The 24,410-nt window shown below is 56.9% G+C and overlaps 1 protein-coding gene across 1 annotated transcript in view; it reads right to left on the bottom strand.

Moving 5' to 3' along the window:
* VAC14 (VAC14 component of PIKFYVE complex) overlaps positions 1-24,410 on the bottom strand; it is a 97,899-nt gene that overhangs the window by 13,590 nt on the left and 59,899 nt on the right. Inside the window, exon 14 of the mRNA XM_060132553.1 lies at positions 24,248-24,380. Within this exon, the coding sequence (XP_059988536.1) occupies positions 24,248-24,380 (133 nt within the window). The remainder of the gene's footprint in view (positions 1-24,247; positions 24,381-24,410) is intronic.

Here is a 24,410-nt window from a genome sequence, read left to right as displayed (position 1 = left end):
AATCACTTTTGCACATTACCGCATGGAGGAGCCGCGCTGATCTCCACCCAAGGTTTCATGAACAGCCCCGGAGACGTTCCTCCGCCCCATTCCAGCACATCTCTTAGCTGCTCCTGGGCATGCCCCGGCATGCTGTGCCAGCCTGGTATGCAGACAGCAGCTGCCCTGACGGTACATTTTCAGCCTATCACCCAGGACCTGGCTGCCCGGTCCAGGGAGACCTCAGGAGACGCCCAAGCCGCCAGGACAGCCTGAAGCGTCAGCCACAACACATCACACCAAGGGGTCTCCCCCTGAGCACCGCTAATTAAACCACCACGGGAGTGGAGGGAAAAGGAGGGGAGGGCCGGGGAGGAGCCGGGAAGAGGGACCATGGAGGAGCGGCAGCGGCGGCACAAGCGGCATCTAGCCTTCATGCCCTGCCCGCTGGGCTCTGGATGTCCGCAGCTACACCTGCTTCAGGGGGGTTGTCTCTCCCGCCCCAGGAGGCCACTGGACAGAGCCTGGAGGCCTGCGGCAGCGGCTCATAGGGCTCCATCGAAGGGGGCTCCAGCCCTGCAGACCGGCAGGGGCAGGAAGTGGAGGGGAGTGGCGGTGGGCGTTACCTGTCACCTCACCTGGTCTTTGCTGTCTCATCCCAAGGTCACTGTAGACTGCGGAAAAGGAAGATGCCTCCAGACTGCTGGGTCATGAGGCTTCCAGGAGGCAGGAATAATAAAGTATTAGCTCCCGGGGAGCCGTAAGCACACGCCGGGCACTGTGCAGAGGGTGTTACATGAGTCCACTTGGGGCAGTTCGGGGGTGATGGAAAGGTCAGAGGCTCACGTCTGCACGTGCTCACCAGGCTCAGGGCACCATCTGGGTCGGTGGGCTGGGCTGTACCTTGCGAGCTCTGGACACCTGAGCAGGATTCTTCCTCCTGCATCAGGAAGGTGGGGGAGGAAGGAAAGGGGCCCACTTTTCACTCAGCCCTGAGTTTGTGACACGACCCACACAGGCGGCCTCAGTCTCCCTGCGCCCGGCCCCAGGCTCCTCCTGCGGCATCCTGAGTCCTCATACAAGCCTGTACCCTCAGGCAGAGAGGCCTAGTCACACAGCTGCCCAGGGGACGAGGAAGGGTGGATGCAGACCCAGAGGCCAAGTTCCTTTCCCCACTTTGCCTCCTAGGTGCCTGTCGTGAGCGGGCACGGGGGCTGTCCCCGCCCGGGGGGGCCTGGCAGATGGCTGCCTTGCAGGGCTGCTGCGTCATCACTTCTCTGTTGAGCCCCCGCCCGGCTTGAGCTGCCTGCTGGGCTCTCAAGCAGAGCATCAATAATGAAACACAGCTTGCAAGCATTAAACATTTGCCCATATTTTTTAATACCCATATTAAAGTGCTATTCATCATGAGACGATGGCTTGGAAAATACTTGGGGACAAGGCAGAGGTGGGGTGGGCGTGAACTTGGATGGGGTCTGGGGGGACACAACCTGGAGGCCCACCTTAGGGCCGGGGTCCACGTGCGTGGGCCTCAAGGTGGCCTGTGGTGTGTGGCCGCGAGGCCCCGCGGATGGGGCTCTGGCTCACTCTCCTCCAGCCACCCGGTGCTGCCTGGACAGCTGTTCCCGTGCTCTGGGTCTGGGTTCATTCTGGGGAGGGAACAGCTCTCTTTGGTCCCTCTGTCACACACCAGGAGCTCTCAGAGGAGCAATCTGCCTTCGGTCAGCTCTGAAGCCCCCGGGACGCAAGAGGGGCACTGCCACTTTCCCTAATGCACAGAGAGGCCTTCTTTGGGGCGGCCTCAAAAGGCCAAGACACTTGCTGGGGCCGAGGAAGGCACTCTGGGGCAGTGCCTGCCTGAAGGTGGCCACACCACACTTGCTGGGCTGCTGTGAGCTTCGTGTCACTGTCCCTTTAACCACAAACACTGGCCAAGCATCCACCAGACCCACTGGCCTCGGTGGTGGCCATGGTGGGAGGTGCTCTCCTGTCCCCAGCCTGGTACCCACCCACGGCCCCTGCTTCAGGTGACATGTGGGCCAGAGCGGGTGGGAGGAAGCCATCAGCTGCCTTGCAGGAGGCTTGGAGAGGCCGGTCGTGCCCCGAGGCCATGTGGTCCAGGCTGGGTGGGAGGAAGCTGCCTCACTGGTGAAGGCACGGGCAGAGGCCAGCCCCAACGGGCCACCAGGGAGCCTGATGCTGTCCTCTGCTCTGTCGTGGTGTGGGAAAGGGACCACACGCCGCTTCTTTTCTAGGGACCTGTACCAGGTTGGGCAAGGCCAAGTCTCAGTGTGGAAGCCAAGACCCGCCCAGTGGCTCTGGGCCCTGCCCTCCCCCTGCCTGGGCTGCATGCACGGCAGGTGAGAAAAGGTGCACACCACACTTCAGGCGCCTCTCGTCTAGGCATCCTGGACAGCAGGGCCGGATCATTTCCCCAGAGGGCCCACCTTCTCCCTCTAGCCTGAGTCTCCTTCCTTCGTCTCCATCCCCTGCCACGCGTGTCCTGACCAGGCCAACACTGTGCATGGAGGGCCAGGCCCTCACTTCCTCTCTCCTTTGGCCGCTAGCTGGTGTCCACGTCCCCTCAGCGGACCAAGGCCAATGGGACACAGGCTTTCCTGGGAGACACCTGGAGCTTCACAGCCATAACTCTGAAGTGCAGCCTAATGTCAAGTACAGAGAACACAGGGGCCCAGAGCCATTCCCACCGGAAAGGGCCCTCCCTGCCTTGTCCCTGCCCAACAGCTGGGATCCTTTAGAAATTTAAAGAGAGAGCAGCTTTCGTGTCCTATAACATGAGAATAGGGGAGGAGGAAGTGGCCTCCCCTCCGGAAGTTCAGAAAGCTCCAGAGTTTCACTGTATCCTCCCCCCACAGCTCCCTTGCTTCTCTTCCTTTCCAGCTCTCTGCTTCCCAAGTATGAAAATTGTAAATCTGTTTTATTTATTTCAATCAATCCTCAGCAGTGTGCCCCTCAGGGCAGAGGCAGCCATGGTAACCCTGCTAACTCATGCCTAAAAAATTCATCGTGTTTAATGCAGTCGATGTGTCTGATACACTTATAAGTTTTTTTTTTTTTTTCGGGGGGTAGGGGTGGGAGGAGGGGGCATGAGGACTTGTTTTTCTGGGTCTTGCTGGGAACTGGTGCAAAGGGGATGGAGCGAGGGCCGCAGCATGATGGAGAAGAGGCAGAAGACGAAGCAAAGGGTCTCTTGCCCACTTAGCTCTCTGTCTGATTGTTCAAGAGCGGCACAGCCAGACTCTGGGGGACCACAGACACCTGACCTGGGCTCATCTGGAGACCTTCAGGGGAGGCCTCCTTTGGGCAGGAGCGGCCTGGAAAACCAAATGGTCTTGTAGAGGCAGCTGGGGCCTTAGCCCCCCTGTGCGAGACAGCCCCTCTCTCCAGGCTTGGGGTTTGCTCTAGGGATCAAGGCTTCCTCCACTGCCCAGGGTGGTCCGGTGGCCCTTCCTGCCCACTCCCCAGGACAGGAGCCAGCTTCTGCGCATGCCCGGCTGACCCACTGGGCCTCATTTCCCATGTGTTCTTAAGCAACCTGGTCAAGCCTGGCTCCACTGTCCACTCACGGGTGCCTCTCCGGCCCCCTCCGGGCCTGTCCCACATGGAGCTTGCCCTGAGCATGGCTGGAGGCAGGTCAGATGGCAGGGGTGGGACCCATGCTGGAGGCTCTGGGAAGACCCCTGGGGGTCATCTCTCCAGGCCTCCAAGCCTCAAACCCATGGCTTCAGAGTATTTCATCTTTCGAGCCCTCAGGGCAAATGCAAACAAAGGGGTGGGCCACCAAAGGAAATCCTGTTGTCTCCATGACATCAACTCCAACAAGCCCTTGAGAGAGGCTGGGCTCTTGCCTCTCCGGTCACAGGGACTCCCTTCAAGCTGAATCACCATTTCCTCAGCGTTGGCCCACATAACTGACATCTGTGAGCGTTTTCTCCATATTAGGCACGTCCTGTACCTTAAATCCCTTTAACACGGGACAGGCGTCATTTTAGCCGTCCTCTTTTACAGAGGATGAGGGCAAAGCCCAGAGCCTTGCCAAGGTCCCCATCTGGTCCGCCCACCTGGGCACCCGAGCTCTTAGCTGCTGCCTCGCCATACACCCAGCTCGCAGTATCCAGGGCCCAGCTTGCACAGGGGCTTGGAAGCGCTTTTCCTGGAAGATGGATGGTTTTTTGGGGAGAAGGAGGGCACCTTGGCTACAGATATCACTAGGCCTTCTGATGGACCAGAGCCCAAGTTTCTCCAGGACCTTCCTGTGGCTCTGGGGCAGTTTATCTGCAATCCAGCTCCTTCTACCCCACCCTCACCCTGGGGCTACCTCTGGGAGTGGAAGGCACTGACCACACTTGGCCACTCCTGGTTGGGACAGTGGTGATCTGCACCTATACTTGGGCTGCTCTGCTGCAGTGGTGGCCTGTCTCCAAGGGGTGAGACAGGAGGCAGAGTCTGGGAGCCTGCGGGGGGCGAGTCACCCGTGGGGATGACTCCATCAGCCGGTTCCCAGGCCTGCTGCTGCCTGAGCTCCGGGGCGAGGCGGGGGTTTTAGAAAAATGACTCCCGGCACTCTGAATCCAGGCTGAGACGGCCAGGGAGACAGCACCCTGAGCCCCGCACGCCTGGGAGTGCCCTGGGTGGACCCTTAGAGAACCGGATGGAACTTCTCTCCCCTTTGAAGTCTTCTGAGCTCCTGGCCTTCCAGGAGGGATTTCCTCCCCAGGATACACTCAGGCTCCCACCGAGGTGGCCCGGCCTGGGAAGAGGCTTCGAGCTGCCTCGACGCCAACGCACAGCCAGCCTGGTAAACTGTTTCCTGGCCCCAGACCTGCCTGCCACCTACGCCCCTGCCAGCTTCCAGCCAGGCTCACAGAGGCCCTCAGAGATCAAGCACTCATGGGACAGAGGAAGAAATCCAAGCCACACAGCCAGGGCAGTGGTGGAGTCAAGTCCCTGACCCAGAGTTCAAGTTTCATACTGCCAGACAGTCCCACGCGGTGTGTCACCCGCAGGAGGACAGACCTCTCCCTCCCGGGCCAGCCCCTCTTTCCACCTGAGGGCTCCAACTCCCTGTGACGAATGCCCAGGGCACAGACACCTCTTCACCCCATGACATGTGACCATAATCAGGGTCCCTTGAGGTAGAGGGTCTGTCTTGGGACAGGTAAGGGAAAGGCACCCCTGAATCTCTGACATTTCCCCCTTCAAACTAAGGGGGTGACCTTCTGAGAAATGAGGCAGGCAAGTAACCAAAGTGCCAGGAGCCCGGGGAGCCCGGCTGGGGCTGCCCCCTCATCCCTGGGAAGGGCTCTGCGGATTGCCCCAACAGTCTTCCTGTTACCAAGCTGCTTGTTCACAATTTCCTTTACTTCATCCCATTATTCCCAAACTAGTCCTTCGTTCCAGGCCAAGGGATCACTCCCTGCTGCTGCTTATACGACCACAAACGCTCACAGATGGTGAGCACCTCCTCCCTTCCACCTTAGTCAGAGTTGAGCCCAGACTCCGAGGCCTGAGCTCCCATAACTCTGCCCCTCTACCCTTAAAGCCATGCACGCGACCTGGGCCCAGAAGCCCAGTGGTCACGTGGTCACTGCACCAAAGCCAGAATGTCCCCCTCCTCAAATTCTTCACGCAGATGGGCTGTCCTCGTGGTGTGGGTCCTGCCGGGTGATCACAGAGATCCCCGTCTATCTCACATTCCGGTGATGACTCCTCCAAGGGATCCACTGTGCCTTGAAGAGTGCCCACTAGGGGCTGCCATTTTGCTCTGGTGGCAGTCTCAGTGCCCATCTCTTGCTCCACCAGTGTACCTGCCCACCTAGAAGGTCTCACAATGACCCTCCAGAACCAGGAGAGCCCTCCACGCCAGAAAGAGCCCCTTACTGAGAGACCCCTGAACCTGGCTTACACTGGAGTTACCCGAAGACCGTTTGGGATACTCCAGAAAGGGGGCGATTTGTATTCCTAACAGGCTTCACAGTCAGGACCGAGAACCACTGTCCCCAAACTGCCACTCCTGCAAGCCCAGCGATGCCACTCTCCGTGTGGAAATGGGGAGGTTTCACCAGCAGCCGCAAAGGGCTGCAGAGCCTGGGCTCTGCCTCAGAGCTCTGGTGAAGGGCCTGTTGCTTTCCTTCTCCCAACCACACGCTCACCTCCCCAGAGCCGGGGTCCTGTTTTTCCCTGCATTTCTGCCTCGTCTCCACCTTAGGGTCCTAAGCCCTTTGTGCACAGCCCGGACTTGAGCTGTCCAAAGGGTGGAACAGATGAATTCTCCGGACTTCCGCCTGCCCAGGACTGCACCACCACCCTCTCCTCCGCGGCGTCTCCTCTCCCAGCCTCAGAGGCCCTGGGGGAGGAAGCTCAGCTCTAGCCCCCTCTGGCATGTGCCTCTCCCGCCTTCCTGGCTACATTTGGCTTCCACAGGAGATAACAGTCTCCGATTAAGGAGCTAGACTGATTAGTGCCTTTCTGGCCTTCAAATCTTTAGTCTGGGAGTTTTATAGAATTTTATGAACTGACATTGTTTTCTGTAGCTCTTTACAAGTGCCCACTTAAAGGGCACTGAGATAAACGTCAGAAAACAGAACGGGAAGTGAAACACTAATACCTACTGCTGGTAACAAAGAGCAAATATCACAGCAGCCTCACTGCTGAGTCTCTTGGACAATGTGAAGAGATCAGAGTGAAAGGGCTGGGAGGACGGAAGGGTCAACAGCAGCAGGGATGGACAAAGAGAGTGTGGAGGGGACTCCTTTAATTCTTCGTGGCCAAACGGAAGCGGGGTTTCTCTTACTGGTACCCTCCTCCATCCTGTCAGGAGGCTGAAAAAACTCCTTTTGTGATCAGTCATTTTCAGGGAAACTTAAGACGCATGAAATAGGCTTTTCATCCGAATGTCCCTTTCCAGCCCGGGAAATCTTTATCGGATTAAACGCACGAGAATGAAAAAGGGCTCCAGATGTGACAGTGTCCTGCAGGTGCCTGAGGAGTCCCAGGTCTTGGTTACAGAACAGGCCGCCCTCTGACCTCCAGCAGAGCTGTGCCAGGCAAGGGGCCTGCCGGGGAAACACCAGCACCCCATCACCACACCACCCACTGCCCCTGGAGCAGAGTCTGGACGCCGCACACAGAAAACGGGCGATGGAGTTTAACGCTGATGTGGAGGCCTTGATAAGGGAGAGTGACCCTGAGCCGTTCTGCTTCGGCCTAGAGGTTAGAGGGCAGCGTCCCAAAGAGCTTGGGATCCTGACGGAGATTCGCCTGCCGAACGACGGGTGACGTGTGAGTGAGTGAAAACAGAGCAAGCTGCAGAACAATTCTGAGTCTGGAATCCTCTGCCGGAAAACCTCAGCCTTAACCACAACCAAACAGACTTATACATTTATAAATGCAAAGACAAGTTTTGGTAGAAGATACATGAAACTGAAAGTAGAGGCTACGTCTGGGGGAGGAAGGGGTGGGGAAGGTCTTCTACATTTTGCAGTACATTCTTCTGCGTTATTTCAATTTTTATCTTACGTGGATTAAAATTTCTTTTTAAACAATACAGAAATCATTTAGAAACCTACACATCTGGGGATCATCTTGGACTCCCTCATGGAGATCTCAGAGACAGAGCAGGGGAGATCTGACAATGGAAACAAGCATCTTACAAATGAGAGGATCAACAGCCGGGAAATGATATTTTTAGCTACGGTGGCTCTTTGCTTCAAAGGCGTAGGCTTCATCTAAAACCAGGCAAACCTCCTACAAAGTCTGCCTGTTTGCAAGGAGTGATTAGCATAATACTCCTTTTGGGAGAAAAGGCCTGGCTCCGCTCTGAGACACGAGTGCCTGCTACAGGGGGGGCTTCTCCTGAAATAGAATCGCAGCAGAACAGCAAAGTCTCATCAATGGAGATGAAGCCCCTATCTTCCATCAGAGCCAGAAAGCCGCCTCGCACAGAGGGCCTGGGGATGACGGGTGCGCTGCAGCCAGGCAGGGTGAGATCTGAGAGATCACAGCTTCGCACGGGGAGGCCTCCCTTCTGGGCTGCTACTTTAATCGCTTTTGTCTCATGCAACCACCTTCTTCCACTTTTAAGTACAGAGGGTCTGGGGGCTGCCTTTATAGATGCCCTTTCTGAGGGGAAGGTCAGAGCCAAGTCGAGGCTGAGGAACAGGGACGAACTGGGCAGACGGCAGGCGGGGACCATCGCCGCAGGACTCAGATGATGACATCTCAGGGAGGTGGCCGCCACCGAGGCCGCTCGTGGCCCTTGAGAGGCGGCTCAGCTGTGGGTGAGCCAGCGCTGCGGCTCCGTGCCACCCTCCGCCCTCCCCAGCCCCGAGGGCGCTCACGCCTGTCCAGGTCTATCCGCCTCTCCTCCCCCAGCCCAGGCCCCCCACTCTCCACAGCCATTACGCTTGGCCTGTGGGCACATCTTTGATGGCTGTCTTTTCTCTCCCAGAAAACCCCTAGCTGACTCGGGAAGACTAAACATGTATAGGGACGTTTGAACTTTTTTCCAAACACCACAAAAATGAATCGAAAGTTGTGACCTTCCAAGAGCTGTAATTACAGATACTCATCTCGGGAGCTGAGCTGGGGACAGATATCACCAGGCAGCTGCTGCTCCGTCACACCAGGCCCAGCACCCCATCCTGGGGGGAGTGTGACCTTGGGCTGTGCGGTGGGGCTGGGGGCAGAAGGTGGCTGTGCTGGTGCTATTTCAGGCCTCACTGGCGGGAGTGAGGCAGAGGAACGGGAGGGGTGCAGAAAGGGAGGCACAGTCCCTTCTCCACGGCCCCCTCCCCGTGGGGTCTCCACAGCAGTAAGATCACAGGTCTTCCTGTGGAGGGTCGGGACCGGGAAATACTCACAGATGGGGTGCACAGCTGAAGATCTGAGAAACCAATTACCACGCTACTGGGGGGGCCGGGAGAGGCAGAAGGAATTGGACTGGGGCAGCTGCTCAGGCTTCAAGGGCAGGAAGGAAGTGAGGTAACTTCCAGGAACCTGCCAACTGTCAGGGCCAGGGGCTACCGGCAGAGGTGGGCAGGGGTCCCGTTCAGGAGAGGGCTCAGAGGAGGCAGGCCTCGTCTGTCAGGAAGGGGACCAGCTCACGTGGGAGGAAGGGAAAAGCTGACTGCTCTCTGGGAGCAGCTGAGGCCAGCTGGCTGAATTCACAGGCACCTGGAATTAACTGGCTGAAAGCAGGGCAGGGATGTCTGGAGCCTCCAGAAGGTTTTAAACTTAGTCCAGATTATCTGCTCACACTGCCGGTCCCAGCATCACGGAACCTTCTAAAGTGATGCAGCAGCCAGAGCCCTGTCAGGCAAGCTTCCTGAGCCTCTCCTTAACCAGCCTTCGGTGCTGGAGGAGGCTAACGGCACAGCTGTGGACAGCGAGCAAGTGTCCCCGCCACCGTTGCCATTCGCTGGAGCGAATGGGCCCCACTTCCTTGCCATTCGCTGGAGCTCAGGGCACGGGGCTCTGGGACCAGCTGCCTCAGGTGTAGCCTCATGAGGCCCTGCAGTCCCCCTGGCTCAGTGCCATCCCAAGGACTCCAGGGTAGCCACGTGTCGGGGGTGTCTCTCAGGACTTGTGCAGGCCCAGGGCAGGTGGAGAGAGTTTTCTGAGCCTGCACAGGCCCTTCGGTGGCTCGCTGGGAATACGTCAGGGCTGCCTGGGCCTGGTCCCAGCCACACTCCCAGCTCCCTGGGGCTGCCCGGGCCCTGGCGCCTGGGCTTCTGAGCAGACTCTTCCTACCTCACAAGCACCTTCTCCTCCCACCCTCACCCCCAGCAGTTCCTTATGTTTCATGGCTTAGGGAGACAGCATCTCTTTCCAGAAGCTTCCTCAGACCCCTCCATTAGGGCCAGGCGCTCCTCGACCCCACCCCTCCCACAGAGCATCATCGCTACTCGAGTTTGGGACCATCCCTCGGAGGGCAGGGATGAGCTCTGCCCACTGCGGTGCCCCAGCGGGGGGGCACTGGGACAGGTCTGCTCAGTGACAAACAGCATTCCCTGGCCCTCCTGAGGCCAGCAGGCAGCAGCCCCTTCCCGGGGGAGGGGGGAGCTGGGGCTTTTTATCCATCCTCACAGGGGAGGGGCCGAGCGCTTGCTCCCGGCAGTTCCGATTCAGAGACAAGGACTCTTGCCTGGCCTGACAGCTGTGGCCTAATTTCCAGGGCTATACCCAGGCTCCTTAATTTTACCCACTTGGTATTTTTCATTCCTGAAGCACAGGGGATTGAGAGGGATTGGGGATGGGGGAGGTGTGGACGAACGGGAGGGATGAGTGCCATGGGGCTGGAGGAGTCAGGCAACCCAGGAGGGGCTGTGCAGAGAGGGAAGGGGATGCGGGTGAGGACGGCCAAACTGATTTTTTTTTTTTTTAAAAGGAAAAAAACCACAACAACCTAACTCCCAAATCCTACCCCCCACACCCCGATTTTCCTCAGTAAGCATTTTCAACAAGGTCACAAATGCACTGGCTCTATAGATTTCTGGCTCCAAACCACATCTCAGGCAGCCTTTAACAGCCAATGCTTGGCGTAGCTTCAGCTGAGCCTGAGGAGAGGGAAAACTAGGGCACCTTTATGCTCTGAGAAAACATCAGATCCAGGTCACAGCTCCTTGGTTCTGCTGAAGCTACGGGCACCCCCCGGCCCACAGGCCCGAACCTGAGGACACCCCCGCCCCTGCAGTTCCTCCAGAGCAGGAATCACAACACCGGGGCACACATTTCTTAGTCACTTGTCATCTGTCTGCCTATGCCACCGGACTGCCACCTCGGTGAAGGCAGGAACCGGCTCTCGGTTATGTGTGTGCCCAGGGCTGGCGCGGGGCCTGGCACACCGCGGGTGCTCCAGGAACCGCCACGGAATGAACCAGGGGGAGTGAACCTTTGACCCCTGTCCCCCGTCTGGGTTAGCCTGAGCTCTTCCTTGCCCCCCCACCCCCCCACCCCGTGCTCCTGCCACACCTGAGTGCCCCGCGTGTGGACTGTGGTGGCTGGTCCTGCGTCGGCCTAGCCCAGGCGGGGCACGGGGCAGCGCGAGGAAAATATTTACTGGGAAAATCAGAGCCTCGGTTCCCTCCTGTGTGAAAGACCTCAGCTGACACTTAAGGTCCCTTCTGGTCACTCTGAACTGAGCCTAAACTCCAGACCGAGACTCTCCTGGTCTCTCTTCAATCATGGCCTGGGGCTACCATTCTGGGAGCACATGTGTGGGCACGAGTGGCCGTCCTGGGAGGGGCTGGGTCTGAGTCTAACCCCCAGCTCCACACACAATGACACAGCAGACAACTTCTAGTCTCTGGCAAGGTGCAGTGTTGCAAATGGAAGGAAGCCCTAGAGAAGGAGTCAGCTGGAGGCCTAATTCCTCAGAGGCCACCCTGCTCCCCACCTGCCTGCGCGGTGGTCTCTGGGAAGGTCACTGGGGCACACACACAGCTCCACCCTCCCCCTGCCCTCCTTCCTGGAGAATCTGGCTGCTGGGAGAGTGGAGAGGGAGTGTCTCTCCTTCCACTGCTGCCATGGTGGGCCCTCAGTGGGGCCTGCTTCGCACCCCTTTTCGGGCAGCACTGAACCTGACCACAGGGCGGGCGCTGGTTGCGTCTGCCTCCGTGGTGTCCACAGCCTGGGATTCTGGTTCCAGATCCAGTTTCCCACGAACAACGTCTCCTCCTCCTGCGCGGGAGGGTGGGCACACAATCCCATCCTGAACAGTCAGGGCACAGTGACGGGTCCAGTGAGACTCAAGGACAGCCCCGCGGCTGAAGGCTGGCTGCTAAGGGTGAGGAGTGAGCTGAGAGCTGAGGTGGCTGTCCTGTCACGGGACAGACGGCCTGCGGGGCACGGGGCTGACAGAGGAGGGAGGAGAGCCTGCTGTGGAGGCAAGCAGGTGAGACGGAGGCCTGAGGACGCCAGGAGGGTGCTAGCTGCGGAGTTGCCAATCCTGGTCCCTGGCTACACAGCACCTTCGTTTTTTTCAACAGAACCGTGAGAATTGGTTTTCTGTCACACGCGCTCAAGAGTCCTGACTGGGCAGCTTTGAACAGGGTGGGGTCTCGGTGGGGGGCGGTGGGGGGGTGAAGGGCAGAGGAAGGGGGGACACCTGGGGGCAAGTCTTAGTTTGCTCAATGGCTTTCTCTCTTACTCTTCCCTAGAAAACAAGAGAAAGTGACAGTCAACCCCAGAACATCTGCTTACCAGGAGCTGAGCCTGAGGCAGCGAGCGGCAAGGGCCTGGGAAGGGGGTGAACGGGGGCCAGGCCAGCTCTGGGACCGCCAGCCCACCCGCCCGCGGGCTCCCTGACTCTGACATGCACAGAGAGAGGGTGGATGCTTCTCTTCACAATGACTGTTACAGTCACTACCGGGACACCTCCTGCACAGTTACCAGGTGCAAGACACTCTTCTGAGTACTTTTTTGTAACATCATTTAACTTCCCGAGGATCAGCAGATCACGATGGTGAGTGTCCCCATTTTTCACACGAGAAAACTGCTCAGGAAAGCTGCCCCGTGGGAGCCCCTTTCCTCTGAAGAGCTGCCGCTCCCCACTCCACTTGGGGTTCTGTCAGGGCTGCTGCTTGCAGCACCCTGCCCCCGCCTCCCCTACCACAGGGGACACATGACCCCGTGGGAACCAACCAGAGCTCCCCCGGAGCACAGACAGCTGGGGCATGATGGCCATGTGATATGGCGAACGCGTCTCTGCCACTGGAAGAGACCAAAGCAGTGAGGCTGACCTGAAACAGAGGCCAAGAAGACGGACGGCACCACAGGAAGATGCTGGGCTCCTGGGCCTTGCAGCCGTCCGCCTTGGTCTGGCTACACGGGCTGGTCAAGCCCCCTTGCTCGTACTGGTGCCTTTGACCTGGGTTCCCACCTCCTGCTGACCACCATAGTTAGATAAGCGGTTCCCAACTCCAGGCTGCAGACCTCCACTGGCCTGGCTGCACCAGAAGCCCCTGGGATTTAGCTGGGTGGGGGGATGGAGAGGGAGTGGGAATCTTTGCATAAGCAGGCTGGACTAGGTGGCCTCCAAGACCCCGTCCAGAGTGAAGATATAATACCTTTTTAGGCGGACTGTACTCAGTGTTCAGCTCACTAGGAGTGCTTACCAGAAACAGGCAGCTTTATGGGTAGTTTCATGAGCTCCTAATCCCCTGAAAAAAGCAGCACAAACCATAAAACATGCTGAGAAGAAAAACTGGTCACCTGGACTACATTAAAAATAAAGAACTTCTGTTCAACAAGAGATACTTTTAAAAGGGTGATAAGGCATGCCACGGGGTAGGAGGAGATAATTATAGTACACACATTGGAGAAAGACTTGCATCCAGAATATATAAAGAACTTCCACAAATCAATAAGAAAGGCACCAAAAACCCAATGCGGAAATGACTGGAACAGGCTCATTGCAAAAGAGGATACCCAAAAGGCAAAAAGTGATGAGAAGTTCTTTGACTTTGTTAGTCTTCAGGGAAATGCAAATTAAAACAACAGGTGATACCACCATACACCTACAGGAAAGGCTAAAATCAAAGATGGATGATATCAAGTGCTGGTGAGGATGTGAGCAATGGGAACTCTCTCACCATGGATGGGAGTGGAAATTGGTGCAGCTCAGACAATATCTATCAAAGCTAAACACATATATGGTCCCTGATCCAGCAATCCCTAGGTATTATCTGAGAGAAACGTACATGTATGTTCACCAGAAGACATGTGAAGGGATGCTCATGGCAGCATTATTCACAATAGTGCCAAACTGAAAATCACCCAAATGCCCATCACTAGCAGAATGTGTGAATGAGCCACGGCATCTTCACGCAGTGGGGACTTGACAGAAACGTGAACCACTGCTACGTGGGACACAAGCGAACCTCACAAACACGAGGTGGGTCAAAAGAAAGTTTACAGTGTGTAAAAGAGCACAAACTACGCGATTCCATTTATATGAAGTTCAAAAAACCAGATTAACAAAAAACCCCCCCAAACCCAAAACCCAAAATCAAAACAAAAACCCAGGTAAACGAATGTACAGCGTTAGAATTCAGGCCAGTGGCTACCTTGGGGAGGAGGGTAGGGGTAGTAACTGGGAAGAAACATGAAAGGCACCTTTGGGCGCTGGAAACGCTCTACTTTTTTTTTTTTTTTTTTACGGTACGCGGGCCTCTCACTGTTGTGGCCTCTCCCGTTGTGGAACACAGGCTCCGGACGCACAGGCCCAGCGGCCATGGCTCACGGGCCCAGCCACCCCGCAGCATGTGGGATCTTCCCGGACCGGGGCACGAACCCGCGTGCCCTGCATCGGCAGGCGGACTCCCAACCACTGCGCCACCAGGGAAGCCCTCTACTTCTTGATCTGAGTGCTCGTTACACGGATGTAGACAATTAGTGAAAGCTAACCAAACTGTAGTACACTTACGATTTGCGTACTTTTATATACTATGTTGTTAATGTAAAATTTAGATTCAAAAAAGGCGTTGTGGAAATTGAGGCATGGAGGGAGGAAAGGCTGCCATGGTGGCCTGATCAGGAGAAGGAAAAGATAGATCTGGGGCGCTGAAGCAAAAAGTGTTACGCTTACGTGGTTAAGAAAGAGAGGGTTTTGCCAAAGAGATGGCAAAACGGTGCAGAAAACAAGTCAGACCTTCTGGGGACACAAGAGGCCACGAGTTTACCGATGACAAGGCTGAGAAGTGGAGACACGAGCGCCATTATTAGGCTAAAGTAGCAGCTCTCTGGGGGAGCAAAACAAGGAGGCTCAGATGGCCCCACGTTCGGGAAACGGGTCACATGTGAGAGCTGGCACTGGGGCGCGTGACTGTGACCGCGGCCCGGGCAGGGGGTGCGGCCGGTGGAAACGGAGAAAGAGATGCAAAACTTCACGCTTAGGAAAGCAGCTTCTGAAAGGAAAGAGGGAGAGGCAAGGCTCGAAACAGACAGCACGGGATGCTCGACAGAGGACTAGAGAAAAATGAGAGATGACTCAGGATTGCACTTGAAATCCATCTCAGCTCAGCTCCAGAGAGAGAGAGAGGCCAATGTGGGTGATGTGAGCAACTGTGATAAACCAGAAGGAAAAACAAATGATCTGGGGGTGGGGGGAGACTTGTCCTCTCGAGCAAGGGTCAAAACAGAGATTTAGACCAAGAAAGACAGTCACTGTCCAAGTGCCAGGCAGTTCCAATGAGATTATGTAATCTAAATATAGACCAGAAATGGGCCAGGATGATGGCCAGGCAGGAGTCTGGAGGGCCCGGGACCTAGAAGGAAGACAGGGAAGGATCCGCAGATTTACTCGGTGTTTCACTTCTGAGAGGTGACAGGCAGTAGGAGGAGAGCCCCGGGAGAGGACGACGAGGAGGAGGCCACGTCAGGACGGGTCTTGGTGGGGATTTTCTGTGGGTCAATGACTCCGGGCAAAAGGGAGGCGCCACAAGAGAACATAGCTTCTTTCCAATGAGGCTGAGGAAAAGCAAGTCCAGACTGGAAACTGGGCAGTTTTCCCAAATGGCCTCCAGCACCCAGTCTGGAAGACAACCAAGAACCTCAGCTCTGGGATCTCTAGATGGTACACAGCACCCCCATGGAGATGTCCTAAGACGTGGGGTGAGGGAGCTGGGGGCACATGCGCTGCTGCTACAGAGACACTGAAAGATTTTAGGATGACAGCAACAGACCCAAAGCCCATGCTCTCCTGGGAGCTGAGGCCGCATACTTGTAAAGAGAGTTCCATTATCCACTTTAGGTCCCAAGAGCCTCTTCGGTGGGCCCTCACAGCCCGGGTTACAAAGCACCCTTCCCCACAGGCTGTACGCTACTTCACGTGGGCTTGTGCTCACCGTCTGAGGCTGAATTCAGCGCCAAGGTCCCCCCAGGCCAGGGCCCCTGCAAGGTGTCACCATCACACGTGCTCAGAGACGGAAACTCTCCTTCTATGTGGAAGGGGCAGCTGGTCTGACGGCCTTTCACAAACCGCATGTGATGGAAACCCTTCTGTGTTATTTTTCTGATGATGGGGGTGGCGGTGGGAAGTGGGTGCACGTGTGTCTGTGATCTTTGTGGCCACCTGCTAAATGAATACCCTTGTGGGGAGAGAGGGGGGAGGACCCTCCCAGGGCACCCACGGTGAAAAGGTTGGGTTAAAAGGATGAAATAAAGAGCTTCCTGAGAACCACGTTCTACCATGGACAAACAGGACACATTTCTGCAACTGCTGTTCCAGGAGTTTAAAAGCACTTTTAAGCTAAGGACGCCCATTTATCTCTCCTGGCTCGGATGCAGCCCAACTCCAAGGAGGCAGGAGGATGGAAGTGACCTCTAGGGGCCAATTCCAAACCTGCCGATATTTTAAGTTGCTACATTACGATTCCAGCAGCTACTTGCTAATTAACCGCGCTGTCTGACTTACCAAGGTCAAAGCTTTGCTAGTTTCCTGGCATCCTTAGGTAAAGTATAAACAGGTCCAGAGACAACTGCAGATTCCATAACCTCTAGAGCTTCAGAAAGAAATTCACTGTCAAGCTCTCAGCCCCTGGCAACGGGGCTGGGGAGCTGGGCGTCTCAGGTGTATAGACTGCAAAGAAAGTGCTTTTAACTGGAGGCTGGAAAGGGCCCCGCAGGTGCCACCACCCATGTGATGAGTCTTTGGGGGCCTTTTAAGGCCTCCCATGCAGCAGGTGCGGGATGGCTCCCGAGTCCTCCCCCACCACAGATGCTCCTGGACGTGGGGGCAAACGGCTGGCTCTGTGGGTCACCTGGCCTCCCCGTGCCCAGTTCACCTGTGACCCCTAACCTCCCACGAGCCCGGCTCGAAGCGAGTGGATCCCTGGCCTCCTTCCAGCCCCTGCTTCCATCAGCAGCCCTCCGCCCACAAGGGATCCAGGAGGACCCTTGAAACGTGGGGCCACTTCCCTCTAAAGCTCCCCAGACTTCCAGAGCACGCTGCACGGGGCTCCCTCTGGCCAGCACTTCCTCTCCTCCCCCCCCACCCCGGCTGCACCTAGTTAATCCCAGCCTGGCCTAGCAAGGCTTATCGCATGTGGTTTCCATATTCCAGAAGAAAATACATCCGTTCTTGCAGGGAGCGCCAGTGTGTATGACAGTGGGCTCTACAGGGACAGCAGGGGGACTGCCTGCAGGAGACAGAGCAAAGCCACTGGCTGTCCCCAGCCCTCCCTGCCACCCCCGGGTCACGGATGGTTCTATGAGGTGCTGGGGTGTTGGCACTTTGCCGTGCATTAGGGGACAATGGACAAGGGCCGGGCTGGGTTCTCTGGGCTGCCTGCACTTTGTACCTCCCAGGGACACCTTTTCACGTTTGAGGGCAGGGCTTTCTTGCAGGCAATCTTCTCTGGCATGTCAGATGGGGCCGCCCTGCCACTCACAGGTCCTCAGCGTTGTCCCAATTCGGAGATCAGAGCCAAGAGCTGGTTGTGCAAAGCAGCTTCTGCCACTCACTCCCTTTGCTGTCCTGCGTCTCAACAAAAGCACCTTGGCCCCTGGAGAAGAATGACTGGGGAAGGCTCCACGAGATTCACACAAGGAACTGGGCAGACTGACTTAAAGCTAACAGGAAGAGACGCTTCTTCTGAGAGGGAAGTAAGAAATTCCTCGAAGCAACCCTCCAGCCCTGTTCAATGTTCTGTCTCCTTGCCCTCAGCTGGGGACCCCAGTCAACACGGCTACAACTGATGAAAGACCCAAATCCGCCTGCATTCTGGGGAGGGGGATCAGGGCCTGTTTCCACAGACAGACTTAGGTTGGTGCGTGTTTGTCACAGCGATTTGTTTTTATTCTGAGCAAATGAACGCAATCCATTAAAGGGGCGAGAGGAAGACAGTCGAGCGGGCCTCTCAGCAGCGCTCTCCGCAGGCTGGGGTCCAGAAGCGAAGCTGCTTTTCTAAAATGCCATTTGAACAGGGATCTGGGTCTTGCCACTTCACTCAATTCATCTTTCATTAGCATCAGCACAATGGGCTTTTGGGGACCCAACCGATGCCCCCTGGCAGGTAAGGTGGCACGCAGAGACAGGGGAAAGGGGGTGCCCCCGATGCAAATGAACTCCAGAGGCCCGGTGGATACAGAGACCGAGGGGGGCGGAGCTGGGGTCGGCAAGGATCTGTGGTGTGCGCTGCCCTAGCCGCAGAGGCCGTTTGACCCCCTGCCAAGGAACGGACAAGGACAGCAAAGTGGAATTTCCCAATTAGGGCATGAAAGAGAGCTTCTTCTCTTGAGCCACTGTGCCCCCCTCCCACCCTGCAATTCAAAACAAGTCCGGGGGCTTCCTAGCCCCACCACCCACCTCACTCGCCTGCCCCCCAACACAGGGCTGTCATGCAAAGCCGGGGCACTGGGGGAGGGGAGGGCAGGCGTAGCTGGGGTACATGTTAGGGACTCTGGCTCTTGGCTGAACTGGAGAGGCTGCCAGGCCTGTGTCAGAGGCAAGAGGGGACCAGAAGGACCAGAAACCTTATCGTGGGGCTCTCGGGGTCCTCGTGACGGCTGCCCCGTCTCTCACTTGGACCCCCACCTGCACCTCATCTTGGGGGCTTCCTTTCTCCGGGGAGGGTGCTCGGCCACCATGGACAGGGCTGGATGGGGCTGGAGCCCTCGAGTTCACAGCACAGTCACTCGTTGAAAAGAAAGCATTCTCTGGCAAGCCCTCTTTGCGAGGCAGCAGGGAGGAAGGGGAGGGGGAAAGGCGCAGCTGATGAAGCCGAAGGACGGCTGGTCGGAAGGCCGCGCTGGCCGGCAGCGTGAGCGTCCTCAGCCTCGCTGGCCTCCCAGCACAGAAGCAGGCCTTGTGAAGATCACAGCTGTTGGGTTGCGCTGGAGCTCATATCACAGCCTATCAAAGAGGCTGCGTTTTCTCCCTCCTCTCCTTTTCTACTGAGTATAGTGGAGCGGTTCGTGGGAAAACAAGCTCTGTGCTTGTTCTGTCTGCACTGGCGGTGGCGGGCGGGGTGGGGGGAGCAGGGAGAGGCCAGAGGAGGGAAATGTACACGAACACCCACTTAGGGCCGAGTTGTTTTAGCGGTGTCAGGGCCAGGCCGCTGGTGGGCGCCCTGGGTGTCGGCGCAGCAGGCCTGGCGCTCAGGAGCCAGCTCTCGGCACAGAAGGTTCAATTCTTTCACCCCCTCCCGGGTCTGGTTTCCCCTCCCCACAGACCACTGTGGAAGGCCGAGACCGCATCATGAGGCAGAACAGCGAGCTCCCCTGGACCAAGCCGTGCGGAGCGCTGTAACACGCAGGCTTATGTAACCCTCTCCGCAAAACGACAGGGCAGGCACAATTATCTTCGTCTTATAGTCAAAGCAAAACGGGCTTGGAAACAGGTCACAGAGTTAAAAACTAGAGGAACTGGGATTCGAACCCAAGGCTGTTTGACTCGAGAAGCTCCCCTCTTAATCCAGCTCCTGAGTGCCTGTGGCATCTGCCCGACTCCTGTGGAGCCTTGGGGAGGGGGCGTGGGTGTGGGCAGGGCTGGGGTGGCATCTGCTCATGTCCCTCTCTTCCCTCCCTCAGTCCCTGCAGCCGGGAGAAGGGCCTGGGCCTGGAGTGGGTCACAGCAAGTCTGGCTGAGACGAGGTTTTGGAGTCACTGACTTCCCCAAACTCAACATGCCTCTCAACTGTTACATCCACCAGATAGCGAGGCCACATGGACACAGAGAGGATGTCCAACCCACCCAGGGGCCTGGCTGGAGTTTGGGGCCCTACTCCCACGCCCCACGGAGGTGCAGCCTGGGAAAGCCGAGTTGGGGGAAACACCCCAGGGCCTGAGGAGAGTCATGCATCTTCCTCAAGGCCAAGACCCCCCACCAGATGTTTGTCCTCAAGAAGTCTGGATGCCTTTGTCCTTCTATAGACAGTAGCGGTTCCTGGACCCTGAGCTAAACACACTACTACAGAAACAATGGCTCTTCACTTGTTTGCCAGAAGAATCTCTTTCCTTTCCCTGCTCAGTCTTGGGGGTTGAGAGGAGCAAATCATAGCTGGCTTAACACCAGAAGAAGGGGGTTAAGAATCATTTACTGTGGGTTTTTTTCTTTTCTAAATTCTTTTGGCTGCGCCACACGGCATGAGGGAGCTTAGTTCCCCGACCAGGGATTAAACCCATGACCCCTGCAGTGGAAGCATGGAGTCTTAACCACTGGACCGCCAGGGAAGTCCCTGCTTCTCGCTCTCTTTTTTTTAAAGTTTTTCATTTACTGTGTTTCTTATCAGGCCTGTGGCTTCTTCTCAGCCTGCATGTATCACTATTAGGCTCCTCTTTAAAGCCACCAGCAGAAAATAAGGAAATGAAACGAAAGGCAGGTGGGCAGGCTGACACTCCGAGGGCTGGGCCCCAGTGAAACTCTGCTGAAGGGCCTTGGCCCGTCTGGCCACGGGAAGGAGAAAGGCACACGTCTTCAAGGCCTCCTCCACGTCGGATACTGGGCTGTGCTCACCCTGAGAACCCAGACTGGGTGGCGTGGCACGCTGGCTTAGCAGGTAGCCGCCCCACAGAGCTGGTGTGGCCCAGAGGAAGCTGTAGCTCGGAATGACAGGGGCTGGTGCTGCTTCAGGGGGAACGGCAGGCTGGACAAATGAAGCGAACGGCTAGGAGGGACAACAAAGGTGAGGGGCCCAGTCACAGGTTCCTTCTGTCCAGCCCACCGGGTCCTTTGCCCAGGGCTAGGAGACCTCTGTGGCTGTGCGAGGTGGGAGTGACACGTGCCCTGGAGGCCAGGTGCCATGCCCACTGAGGCCCCAGTGTGGTGCACGGGGAGTGTGCGCCCTGGAACAGCGAGTGACTGCCATGCTGGATACTGAGCCCCAGAGGGATGAGGAGGGAGGACCCTCTGAGGAGCTGGGCGCCAGGTGGTCCTGGTCTGCAGGCCGTGCAGGGCTCCTCAAGGCACCTGGCTCGACACTCTCTCACAGAAGGGACAGAGGGGCAGCTGTGAAATTAGCAGAGTGCAGCGGTCTGCAGCCCAGCTCCAACGGAGCCAGGCAGGCACGCGGCTTCCTCTCAATTCCCTCCTGCAAAATGAGGATTCTCATCAGCCTAGGATGCCTGGGAGACACTGCAAAGCAAGCGAAGCCTCACTGTCCTAGAGGCTGTGAACGGGAACGTGGCCCCAGCTCCACGGAGCCTCGGCCCTAGCGGGTGGGGAGAGCACCCGCGCACACTCACACACACCCATGCGCGCCCACGCTGCCCGCACTTCTGCCTGGTGCTGTCTGGGGATAGTCCCGACTCCCCGAGCATCCTCTCCCCAGGCCCCTGACAGGGCACGTGAGGCTGACAGAGGATGGAAAAACCCATTACAGCGCAGTTCTCCAGAGAGGAAACTAGCTACAAATTCCATTTTCAAAGGCCTTTCTCTCCACTGGTTTCCTGAAAGTCTTCCAGGCAAGGAGGGCTCATCAAAAGAGCTGACACCTCTACAATTTCGAAAGCCGCACGAAGCTAACTGCCACTCGTGTGGGAAGAGTCCGTCATTTTCCTGGTAGGGGGTCTCTTCAAGACCCAACCATCCAACTTGATGTGAAAAAAAAAACCATGGAAACCTTCCTCTTTTGGCAAGTGACGGTAAGAATCCATTTCTGTCGCTCTGTAACCGTGGTCGTCACCCGGGACGATTCTGCCCCCCAGGGGACCTTTGGCACTGTCTGGAGACATTTTTGATTGTCCCAGTTGGGTGGGTGACGGTGCCACTGGCATCCAGCGGGTCGAGGCTGGAGACGCTGCTCCACACCCTACAGCGCACGGGGCAGCCGCTGCCACAAAGAATTCCCCGGCCCCCAATGCCACCAGTGCCGACGCTGAGAAACCCCGCTCTGCGAGAGCTCAGGAGGGCAGAGGGTGGCGACACCACCCCACCACCACCGGGACGCCTGTGGGTGGTCTAGACCTTCAGAAGCCCCTTCCTCCTGATGGGCAGGGACGTGTGGTCCTGCCGTTTGTCCTTCTGACCAGGCAGGCCTGCCCCCTCCTGAGACTCTACCCTTTGGCCTGTTCCCCAGGGAGGCCTCAATGCCACCCTCTGCCCGGAGCTGGGGCCCTGAGGCTCCTCCACCCACCGGCGCCACACAGGCAAGCCCTGGGCCTGCTCCCCCCATTTCCTTGTCCCCCATTCCTTCAGCTCGCCCCGCGCTCAGCAGACTCCCCAACGCCTTCCAGCCGGCCCTCTTCCGGCCTCCTCTCCCCTCGCTGCCTCCCGCTATCCGCCTCTTTCCTCTGCTTCTTTCTACCTCTTGGGTCCTTCTTCTCAGCCTCCTCTCCCGGCTTCTCCAGACCCAACTATTACACACTGGAACTCTGAAGGACCCGGCTCCAGGCAGCCTTCCTTCGCTCTGAACACCAACCATTCTTAGTCCCTAGGAATGAAATCCACAAGGTAAAATTATCTAGAATGGAACCCCGCACAGTGTTCAGTAAATACCTGTTGAATGAATGGATAAGAGAGTGAATGAATGAATAACTGCCGTCAACCTCCAGATTTGTATCGTGGGCCTAGATCCCTCCTTTCAGAGGCAGACATAGCGATGTCTTCAATGTCTCTCCTTTTACGTTCCCAAAGCTATTTGAAACCCTTCCCTCCCAGCTGCTCTTCCGGGGCTCCCACCTCAGGGACAGCTACCACTATCTACCCTGCTGCTCACACCACAGTCTTGGCCGTCCCCCCCAACTCCCTCTCTCCTCTCTCCCTCCCTCATGCAATTCATCACCAATCAACACACTTCTTACTAATTCTTGCATCGCACTGCACTGCTTCTTCCCATCCCGCTACCAAGCTGCCACCTTGGACAACAGCCTCCCAGCCGGTCTCCCACACATCCACCCATTCTCTCCCAGCAGCACAGTAATCTGTAAAAACAGCAATCTGGGGCTTTCTTGGTGGCGCAGTGGTTGAGAATCCGCCTGCCGATGCAGGGGACAAGGGTTCAAGCCCTGGTCCAGGAAGATCGCACATGCCGCGGAGCAACTAAGCCTGTGCACCACAACTACTGGGGCTGCGCTCTAGAGCCTGCGAGCCACAACTACTGAAGCCCACGCGCCTAGAGGCCGCGCTCTGCAGCAAGAGAGGCCACTGCAATGAGAAGCCCGCACACGGCAACGAAGACCCAACGCAGCCAAAAATAGAAATTAATAAATAAATTTATATATATATAAAAAAGCAGCAAACCGGTCACACCATTCCCCTGCTCAAGCCCATTCAGCGGCTTCCCGCTGACCTCTGGGTAAGGGCCCCAGTCCTTAGTCCAGCTCGCACGGCTGAGCCCCTCTCCCCTCGCCTTCTGGTTTACAGCAAAATGAACTCTCCAACCTCCTTCCTGCCTTGAAGCTTCTGTGCAGGGTGGACCCTCCCCCTGGAATTCTCCTTCAAGTCCCCGACCCCCAGATGGCCCTGATCAGGAGCCCCCCAACTCCTGGGACATTAGTCCGCGCCCTGAGCACCCTGGATGGCTTTACTAACCTCCGTTGCCCCAGAGGTCCTGATTTCACTGGTCAGGGTGGAGCCCAGCCATCACCTTCTTTTTCAAGCCTCCTTGGTGACCTAACGTGCAGTCAGGGCCAAGAACCACTGCTGTAGAGTATCTAGGGTCACTCAGAGTATTCTGGAAAACTCCTCTGCCTGGCTTTCTGGGGAGCCTGGAGAAATCTGTGTCCCCTCTAGGTTTCTGTTGGCCTAAGGTCACTCTCCTGGTGACCCTGCTCCTTGGAGCCAAGCAAGAGGCAAAGGGCCAGACCTGGCCATACTGCTGGCGGTGACAGTTCTGGAGGCCTCCAGGGACTGGGGCTGGTGCCCTGGGACTGTCCGGGGCTGGGCTCACACAGCACAAGAACCTGGCTCCGCCAGAGCCACTGCTGCCACCCAGCTGTGGCCCAACAGTGTGCTGACAGCTGGGCACCCAGCGCAGCCAGGTTCATGTTCTGTCTGGCTCACCTCCTTTTCTCCCTGAAGACTCCCACAAGAGTGTTCAATGAGAGGATACTTAGCCTCAAGGAAAGCTGTCTCAACAAGTGAAAAACGAATTCATTTGTTCAAAAAATGGTGACATCGACCTAACCCATGTCAGTAGCACCAGCAACCTGGTGTGAAGGGGGAACCTTCTTTGTTTCTTTTAAGAGCTCAAAGGTCAGGAAAAGGAGGAGAGAGGAGTGGAAGCGAAAATGGTTGCCCTGACCCCTTGTATGGTAGGAGAATGAAAAGCCGAGGCTGTGGAACCACAGAAGGTACGCGGAGGCTAACCTGATGATGAAGCCGCCTCTGACCTCCAGAAGCTTCCGTTCGCTGCTGAACCTCTTGAGAAGGTTGATCATGAACTTGTAAAAGTAGGAGTTCATGGTCGGAGTCGAAGGAGAACACTCCAAGCCTTTGGTACCTATAGAGAAAGGGACAGAGCCGGGATTTA

The sequence above is a fragment of the Lagenorhynchus albirostris genome, chromosome 19, assembly GCF_949774975.1.
Source record: "Lagenorhynchus albirostris chromosome 19, mLagAlb1.1, whole genome shotgun sequence".
In the NCBI taxonomy this organism is placed as follows: domain Eukaryota; kingdom Metazoa; phylum Chordata; class Mammalia; order Artiodactyla; family Delphinidae; genus Lagenorhynchus; species Lagenorhynchus albirostris.
Note: the sequence above shows the minus strand (reverse complement) of the source record. Positions and strands in the feature narration are given on the sequence as shown.